Source organism: Chelonoidis abingdonii, chromosome 15 (assembly GCF_003597395.2).
Source record: "Chelonoidis abingdonii isolate Lonesome George chromosome 15, CheloAbing_2.0, whole genome shotgun sequence".
NCBI lineage: Eukaryota > Metazoa > Chordata > Testudines > Testudinidae > Chelonoidis > Chelonoidis abingdonii.
Genome location: NC_133783.1, coordinates 40,901,857 through 40,911,856, shown reverse-complemented (window position 1 = coordinate 40,911,856; position 10,000 = coordinate 40,901,857). Strand labels below are relative to the sequence as shown.

Below are 10,000 nucleotides of genomic sequence, written 5' to 3'. Positions count from 1 at the left end.
CTAAGTGGAAAACCTCAATTTTGACATTCTGTTAATTGTACTTTATCATAATAGCAGGCTGACTAAAGTCAAGGACTCTCTAAGATCAAAGCCAAGTACAGTACACCTGCTTTGGCATCTTTAGAACAAGTGTTATAAACAGGCATGAGATTAATATCCTTGACTAGCTAGCTCATTTTTTAACACTTATGCACTGACATGCCAAAATCTATTGCTGCTTTTTAGTTAACTCCTTGACAGGAATATAATTCAGACTCTTAACTTTAGTTTTGTTTAATTTTTGTCAGAATGAAATTTCTCATTAATTTATGTACAACAGATATTAATAAATTTGTTCATGTAGTGATGTGACTTCAATTTCTCAGTTCATTAATTTCAACAATATTAATTTATTTCAGATTAACCATTACAACTTTATGGTTTGGAAGACTTGTGTATGTACACACTTCTTATGTAATATAATCTTTTAAAATGATTATCATCACAGTGTAAAAGAGTGAAATTGTTGTAACTATATGATTTGAGCTCCAAGCAATTTTGATTTGATGTACTCTGAAGGCAGCTGTACTAGTTTATTTTATAAACTCAAGCACCTTTAGAACTCTGAACTACATCTTAAGAGCTACATTTTATAAATAGATTTTAAATTTAGATTGTTTGTTTTTCCCAATTAGAGTTGTGAAACAAGTCTCAACATTAAAAAGTTTTTTTTTAAAAAAACTTGTTCATTCAGCATATAAAAACTGGACTCCAAAAGATGCCATATCATATTAGCTTAATATAACAATGTAAGGATTTGAGTAATATAAAAATATGTATGCTAGCAGAGAACATTTCCATGTAAATCATCTATATTTGATATATAAAGTTTCCATTAAAGATGCTGCACTCCATAATTGTATTAGGCTGGGTTAGGCATACATGCAGGTAGAAGCAAAGTATGTGTCTATCTTGTACATGGAAAGGCTAATCACAGGTTTACAGCTGAATTTACATGCCAGATTCTCTTGCGTTCTGGGCCCTTTATGCCATTCTGACAACAAAAAGGTCTTGGACGGTAGCCAGATCTTGCCAGGTGTGAATGCCCCTGGTGAGGCAGAGCTTTCAGTTGGTGTAGAGCTGGCACAGCTAACCCATGTCACATCTCTATGCTGCCCCAGGGCAGGAGACAGGTACGGGGCTTGGTCAGAGTGTAGCATGCTTCATTTTCTCCAGTTGACATACGGTCTCCTTGGGAATCACTGTCAGCTCACATAGGTTAGAACAGCCTAGGGCCAGAACCATCAAGACTGGCCCAGAGAATCTGGTAGTTGAGAGCCATCCTTCTCTTCTGTGCCGAATAGGTTTCAACGTAGGAGAGAATCTGGGCCTATATATATTCAGAATCATTAAGGAGATGCCATCTTGTTCTGTCTCAAGGTGATACTGAAGAAGCAACAAGAAAGTACTGCCAAGTCATATGTCCTCCATTGGTCCTTGACTCTACCTGTTTCTCTCTTCCAAAATAGAATTCTGAAAAGTATAATTTAACAGGGGAAATCCAATTTTTTTTCAGAAGTTGTGTGCATAAATATATTAGTAATGAACACAACAAACTGATACTAATTTTTGTAACTCCTAACTATGTGCAAGTATAGGTCATACAGTGCAGGAATTTGTGTTATCTACTGCATAATTGCATTTTCTGGAAAAATTCTACATTGTTTCTTTTTTAACAAAAAATATTGTTAAATGTGATGACACTTTTTGGTCACACTTAGAGGTTTTGGTCAGCTGTGGCCTTCTGATGCATAATTAAACTAATACTATTTGTGCACAGAATAAAATTGGTTACCTTTACATTTCCCTCAGTATACTCCCCAATGAGTGAATTCTCTCAGTGTTGTACTATCAAGCTGCTGGTCATACAAACTGAGATCAAATCTCTTTCGAAAAAAGAATTTACTTAGTCCTTTCAGCAAGGAGCTTATGATTTGTCTTTTTGTTGTGTATCTGTACAGCACCTAGCAGTCCTGGTTCATGATTATGGCTCCTAGGTGCTATGGTAATGTAAGTAATAAATAATAGTCATTTTCTTCACCAGGCAAATAATAATTCTAATTTTAAAAAGAATATTGAATATGTTTTGCTCTGCATTGCAATCATATATTAAACCAATGTGAAATATCTTTCACCATCTACAAACTATAAATTATATTAGAAAATCAAGTCTTAACTACATTTTGCATTTCTGAGTCCACAGCTGGCCAGAGCTTTCTTGCTAAAAAATAATGTGCAGCACCATAAATAGGTATTGTGCTGGGGGAGGGAAGGGNTGGGAGGGGAGGCTTCTGCCCCGAAGAACTTACATTTTAAAGTGCTGATCTTGCAAAGACTTATGTACTTGCCTAAACATTATGAACATAAGTGGTCCCACTGAAGTCATACAAAGTTGACAGGATTACTCACATGCCTAAAATGAAGCATGTACAGAAATGTGTGTAGGATCAGGGCCCAGGGCCCCAATCTTATAGACCCTTACTCACATGGGTACTTCTTACTCACACTAGTAGTCCAACTGAGGTTAAACAAACAACTTATTCTGAGAGTAACAGTTTATAGAATCTGGTCCTAAATAAGATGTAACTTGGCAGATGATGTATGCAAGCACTGGGGAAAGTGGAATGGAAATAAGAGTGACCATTAAAAGGCAAAGGAGCTTGGAGCAGCCCTAACAATGTTTATGTTGGGGGCTGAAACTTCACCTGGATATGGAGAGAAGAAAGATGGTTTTAAACCATTTTGTCTCTCCCTCCAAGTCATTACAGATGTGCCGAGCAAAGTATTATTTTCTCACATTCAGCCAAATCCAGTAATTGGTTTGCCTAACAGCAAGGGCCACAATAAACCCCAGTGAACCCTACAATGCCATTACTCATTTGTACTAAGGGCTGTATTGTGTGGGATATTGCAGGGCTTAATTCTGTGACCTCTTCTGTTCAATGTGTGTATAAGGCCTTAATGGGAGGCCATGAGACAATTTGTGTTACAATGACATTGGTATGCTGGTGATCTTTTACGCTACCTCTCAGACTTCTTTGGACCTGGACTGTACAATCAATCAGGTTTCCTAGCATTGGATGAGAGCAAGCTGGTTGAGTCTTAATCCAGACAAGAGGCTATGTAGGGGTAAACAAACATGCCAAACAGTGATATCTGCCCCTTTAACTAAAGGGGCGTATCGCCTTTTATAATTCAGGTCCAAAATCGATTAGACCCTTGGCTGCTTCTGGATCTTCAGATAAACAGCAGTGAACAAGAGTTCTTATTTCTGTCTTTTCTTGACTAAGTAGGTGTGACCATTCCTAATAATGCAGAGATGTCAACCATTATTTATGCTTCTTTCACCTCCAAATTCGATGATACAAGCACACTCTATATAGGGCTTGAAGATCACTCCAGAACTTCAACTGCTGCAAATGGCAGCTGCCCAATTTCTTATTTTATTTCAATTTATAAAATTTGCTGATCAGAAAACTCACTAGTTGTGTGTAAGACACTTATTAACACACTTCAGAAATTGACTCAGTGTCAATAAATGACTATTTGAAAAAAGCAGAAATCCTCCAAATAACCCTTCATGCAAAAGCCTTTGTGGTGTTTGATTAGGGAAGCACATATGACAGTTCAGAGAGTGCACTCGCTTCCCATTCCTTTTTGGTACATTTCAATTCAAGGTGTTGATTTTGAACTATAAGTGTCTCTATAGGTTGTCTGCTGGATATTGTAGGGACCCGCTCGTTATTTGTGTGTTTATGTCTAGCTAGGACATGTAAACGGAAAACCCTTAAAGTTTTGGGGTAGGAGTAGGACATGCACATTGGATGCAGAGTGATATCACAATGCCTATGCACTTCTTAAATCCTGCCTAAGTCCTCAAAATAGAGCTTAGGTGGGATGTAAATGGTTCATGGACCTTGACTGGCTCCCTAGAGTTGGGTGAATTTCACACCCATGCGTTTTTAGCCTTCAACTCAGGAGTTTGATTATCTCTTTGGTTTGACAAAACCAGAATATGTTGCTGCCAAACGTGTGTAGTTACTTGGGGCCAAATTTTTTAAATTATTTAGATGCCTAAAAATAAAGATAGGTGTCTAGTGGAAGTTAGGCGCCTAACTTGTTTAGGGCTTTTGGAAATTTCACTAGATGCTTATCCATATTTTTAGTTGCTTAAATACCTTTGAAAATCCAGTCTCTGAGGGGTGGGTTTTTGTTTTGTTTTGTTTTGATGGGGAGTGTTCAGTAGGGAGGCTCTCTTATTGTCATTATGTACATTTTGATCATTTTAGTAGGCATTTTCAATTTATTTTATTATCCGGCTAAATGGATGTTGACAAACTCATGTGGAAAAAATATATAAATAAATATTGCCTTCAAGATAGCTGCCCAAATATCATATATTGTGTTTTCTGTCTATCGTAATTTATTTTCATTTGGTTCTTAAGTTTTACGTAGGCATATGGAATGGTGGTGAGGTTTGTTTGGGGTTTTTTGGGGGGTGATCTTATAAGTGGATGGCACTTTTACAAGAATATGGGTTCTACCTGGCATAGTTTTTTTAATTTACTTTTGACACAGTAAAGATTTACTATGCCATTAATTGTTAGTCTAACTGTTGTTCTTTTAGGCAGTCCTACAATCAGATCTTTACAACTGAACCTTTAGGTCTCCCTGGATCCAACTGCAGGTCACCACTTAGATTGTCTGCTCTTTGGCGCAGGGATGGTGGCCAAGATTTTCAGAAATCACTAGTGATTTAGGTGCCTCAATTTTGGGAGTGCCCAACTTGAAACCCGAAGGGTCTTGGTTTTCAGTGAGCAGGCACATTTGCAAATTGGCTCCACTAAAATGTGTCAAGTGGGATATCCAAAAATTAAGGAATGCAGAATCACTAATCACTTTTGAAAACCATAGCCTTTGTCTTCATCTGTGTTTGGAAAGTGCTTGGTATACTGTGGCCACTACTGCAATGTAAACAATAACATTCTATATTTTTGTTGAGAAATGTGGAGCTAAACCTGGGAGGTGTCAGTGTCTGCAATCCCATCTGACTTCAGTGGGAGGTGAAGTGTTTCAGTTCAACACAATGAATTGGGGCAGGGATAGGTCAGTGGTTTGAGCATCAGCCTGCTAAACCTAGGGTTGTGAGTTCAATCCTTGAGGAGACCATTTATGGATTTGGGGCAAAAATCTGTCTGGGGATTGGTCTTGCTTTGAGTAGTTGGTTGGACTAACTGACCTCCTGAGGTCCCTTCCAACCCTGATATGCTATGGTTGGGCTCTGTATTTGAAACAGTTAGGCAACTAACCCTTTTGAACTGTTCAAATTAATCAGGCATTACTTATCATCCACACTTTGAGAAATGTCATAAAAAGAAAAAGCCCTTTGTGGATGTTCTGATTCCTCTTATAAATTTGCATTGCACCATAATTCTGCCCCAATCTCATTTGGTGACCAAGTGAATTCTGCAATTGATTTATAAAAAATATCCATGATAATGCTCATACAAAATCACACAAACAAAAAAGCAGAAGCTTAGAGTTGCCTGTTTTAATTAAAACCTTTCATTTTTCACATAGGGCCAAATCCTGTATCTAGTTTAACATGGCAATAATGGGCTCATAAAGCCCAACAAGATGTGCAAATTGGTTAAATCTGGTTAGTAAGTACCAGGGAAGGTCAGCCCATTGAGCAACAGTTTCAACCAGTTTTCATTTTTTGACATATGGTAAAATAACAATTACATCATGTGTACAAATAGGGGGAAATATATTATTCTGTAATACTACAGTTAAAAATGTTCATCAAAAATGTATGCAGAGAATGTATAAAGAAATGTAAGGAGCGTACATGATCTGTAAGGAGCATTAAGAGACGTGTGTTTAGTTTAAAGTTTAATGTATTTAAGCTAAAGGGAAAATGCCAGGAAAGCAGCTACTATATCCTTTAACGCAAGAATTAAAATCAAACTAGGATTTGCTTCAAATTTTAGCATATTTTTGTGCTACTGTTTTTAGTATGACATTCTTGTATTTATATTGCAGAACCAGAAAACTAATAATGTTGTCCTTTCTAATTTCAGTTTAGGTCAAAAGGCACTGCTCTCCAAAAAGACACGATTATAGAGTTTTAGTGTACGCACTAAAAAGCCTGCAATACACAAAAAAATGAGAGATCCAGCTCACCTTGAAGTCCATTTCCATTTGCACTGGTGCAAGATGGTGGAGGAGAGGCTTGGGGCCTGACAACTGGAGCAAAGGCGCTCTTTTGTTTCACTGCAGAGATGACATTGGCAGGTGAGAATGAGAAAATGCCGTGTGTACTGCTACAGTTTGAAGGGAGGGTGACCGAAGAGGCTGCCATTGTAGGGCTTGACGGCACTACTGCAATAAAGCAAAAATAATCAGGACTCAGATTGAGTTTTTTCATGGCAAACATAGAAAAAGAGAGTGATAGGGCCTTGCCTTTTAAAATATTGGGGAAAAATATATATATATATATATATAATATAAAAATAAAAATAATGAAATGCCTTGGCTTGGCCACTCTCTGGATAACAGGCAAACTCTTTTGTGTTGGACTTTTGTTACAAATTGTGCAGTCCGATTTTTTGTCTCTGAGATCATATTACGGCAAATAAAGATCAATTTACTGTATTCATTTTTACGTCCAGCCTCCAGAGTCACCCCTCCTTTTATCCAGTAGCTCACATTATAAAAATCAAAACAATGCAAGTATCTGATTTTGTAATAAACATGAATCTATGATGATGTGTTACCAAAAATAGACACTTACTGCCATAAGGAGAGTTAGCTGAGGAGCCATTAAGAAATCCAGGGGAACCTGGTACACCTAGATTGGGCATGCCGGCATTGCCATATCCATTCATGCTATTGCTGACTGTGTTGTAATTGGACTGCTGAGGAGTACTGCTTGGAACATATCCTCGCGGGGAAACACTGCTTGTGTTGCGACTGTAACCTACTGTGTTAGAAAACCCCCCAACCCGAAAAAATAATGTTATTATTTATAATATAAACTTAGAGGGCTGGGGGGGTTTCCTCATGCATCATATATTACAGAGTTTTAACTGATTGCACAGCTTTGCTCTAAGTTGTCTGCTACTGCCCTATCAACTCTTGCAGTTTAAGATAACCTTATCATGCCAACCTTACTTAAATCATCTGCGAGCACTCTGTTGTCTCTCCTCCTAGCATAGACAGCCAACAAAAGCTCTCTTCGATCCAAGCGTGTCAGTTTCCTTCACATTTGTCTTTAGTAGCAATTATCAACAAGCTTGATTCCTGGTTTGTACCAACATACTGGATGAACTTTCAGCCTCTCCAGACCTTCAAATGCCATAGCTGACAGGAAAAAACTTGTTTGTTGCAGTGATTTAACTTTAAAAGGCTGTTTTGGGGTCTTCATTTTTATGATTGATATTTTTATACTAACAATAAGCTAGTACTTTCATAAAGGTGCATGTTTCTGTGAAGACTAACCCAGAATCAAGGTGGAGAATGTTTATGAGATTTAAAGCTTGGAAGTGGATTAAAAGACACATTCTTTTGTAAGAGGAGACAAAGCAGAATCGGGATTTCAAACCATAGAAGATTAGCATGAATTTATTCGCATCCGTGCAATCAATGTATAATTGTGTTTTAAGCAAAAATATATGGTTTTGAACATACCTAGGAAGCGGTTTTTATTTTAAAATGCAGTTTGCTATATGTATGTTAAGTTAGAAAATTTAAATTGTTACAAGGATTGCATTTTTATATATTACAAACCTACATTTGTATAAAATGTGCTTACATTTATAAAAATATCTAAAAGTATCAGTGTGGGCAAATTAGATTTGTCTGTGTAAATGTTCAATAAACAGGTGGAGGATATCCAGACATAGTTGCTTTTTAATATAAATATATATGTGTATATATACACGTTTCATATATAATGTTAATAAAGTGCTGTCATATATTTCTGCATTTTGCATAAATCTTTTCATTGGAGATGCTTCATGATAAAAGAAAACCAAAGAAAGGGAAGAATTAAGTGTTATCTGGAATTTAAAGACCACACTCCATTACACGATCAAAGATAGGACTATAGGGAGGAGGAGGAGGAGGAAGACAGAGCATAGTGATGGCATCAGCCAGTATTAATAGACGTTGTCTAAGAACAGTCAACAACATGACGGATTAACTCATGAAACCCCACATACCTTGGTCATTAGCTTGTGATGTTTCTGAAACATTAACTGCTAGCTGGCTGCTAAATGAGTTCACTCCCATCATGCCAGTGTGAGCCGGAGTGTTGGCAAGAGTAGGAATCTGGTTGTGATTGCGTGGCACACTGTATAATGCTTCAGCAATGTCAGCTGCTCGTTTCAAGATTATTTCCTACAAAGCAATAAAAAAATTAATTGCTAATATGTAGTGTACTTGTTTATGTTACCAGATCCCTATGAAATGCCCTAATTTGGAATAACGTTATCATTAATGGTAGAGATTATGGTAAAATTCTGATGGATGTGGGGATTTAATATTTGTTTCTGTGGCTGTGATTGAACTTTTTATTCTTCCTCCTGGTTACTGAAGTTATGTACACTTTCCTATCAGCATAAACAATCCAAAGCAGTGAAGAAGTTAACATAAAAAACTGGTCTAGTGCTGTTATTCATGTGAAAATTGTAAAAATATACTTTACTGAGAGACTACAGTAATGTTTTTCCATTAGTTTGCAAAATACAGTATGTTTTATCTGCTCTGTTTAGCAGATTTACTTAGGATTTCCCATTAGTCAGTGTATATTTTGGACCAAGTTCAAGGTTATTCTCTTGTCTTAATGATTGCTTATGTTTTTGGCACTTTACACTTAATTGTTATTTCTGATAGGAAAACTAGCTGTAATAAGAAAATGTGAAGATGAAGCATTTCCCTTGGAGCACTGCATCGTATCAGACTGCCCTCAAGGTGGCTGGCACATCTACACCGTGTACAAAAAGAATGTGTTGATATTTTGCCAACTTTGCAAATACAAGGTACTGATTTACATATGTATGCATGTATATGAAAAAAGCACTGGTGACCTACCTGGTTGTTGTGGGGCATTCCATATAGGGCTTCGACAAGGTCAGCTGCTCTTTTAAGTAACACTTCCTACAGAAACAAAGCAAGCTACTTTATATTTTTTTAAAAAAAAACATTATTTTAAAAACAAAAACCAACCAGAAAAGATAAATAATGTTACAAATTTACAGGGGGACTGTATGAGGAACTGATAAACTGGGCAAAATATAGCACGCAATATCCTGATGCTATTGTTATATTTAATGGTGGTATTACAAAGATAGGAAGGTATTTTGTTTTGGAGGAAAATATTGTTTGTGGTTTCAAATCAAAGTTAGATATGAGCCTAAAAATAATATTGCATTTTACATCCAGCTGTTCAATTATGATTGACTAGAAAAGGTGTTTGCTGCTGTAGCATGTAGCTCCAGTGCTGAATTAGTGAAATCAGTGCTTGAGGTTTAATGATGTAGTCTTATGGGTATTAAACAAACAAACACATGGTAGAGATATGAAAGGCACAGGCATCACATTTGGCTGTTAATTCCTAGCACTTTAGTGGTGAAGAACAATAAGTAATTTTCCATATCTTAATTAAACTGGCAGAGTCCTTAAAGACAACATCTCACCCCTAATTCATGCCCCAAATTTGCAAGTGAGTTCAATGCTTATTCCTCTTTATTTTGAACAATAAAGTGAATTAACTTGGGTTAATCTAGTTCTTTCATAATGACATTAAGAAATTTTTCAATTAACCTCTTTGACTGCATGTTGTAAAGGACTTCATAAATGACTTCACATTCAGAGAGTGTTGAGTACTTGTGCCTGGGGGCATGGATGCACTGAATTTTGTCTTATCCCTGTCTGCATGCCTACCTCCAGTTTTACG

The 10,000-nt window shown here is 36.8% G+C and overlaps 1 protein-coding gene across 6 annotated transcripts in view; it reads right to left on the bottom strand.

Moving 5' to 3' along the window:
- EBF3 (EBF transcription factor 3) overlaps positions 1-10,000 on the bottom strand; it is a 131,840-nt gene that overhangs the window by 3,299 nt on the left and 118,541 nt on the right. For 3 of the 6 annotated variants that reach the window (XM_032786912.1, XM_032786876.1, XM_032786887.1), the window contains exons 12-15: positions 9,136-9,201; positions 8,265-8,442; positions 6,836-7,024; positions 6,226-6,423 (exon numbers count right to left, since the gene is read on the bottom strand). In XM_032786912.1, coding sequence (XP_032642803.1) covers positions 6,226-6,423; positions 6,836-7,024; positions 8,265-8,442; positions 9,136-9,201 — 631 coding nt within the window. Of the gene's footprint in view, positions 1-1,414; positions 1,513-6,225; positions 6,424-6,835; positions 7,025-8,264; positions 8,443-9,135; positions 9,202-10,000 lie in introns of those variants that run through there. The other 3 variants (XM_032786891.1, XM_032786907.1, XM_032786920.1) reach the window with 2 other exon arrangements.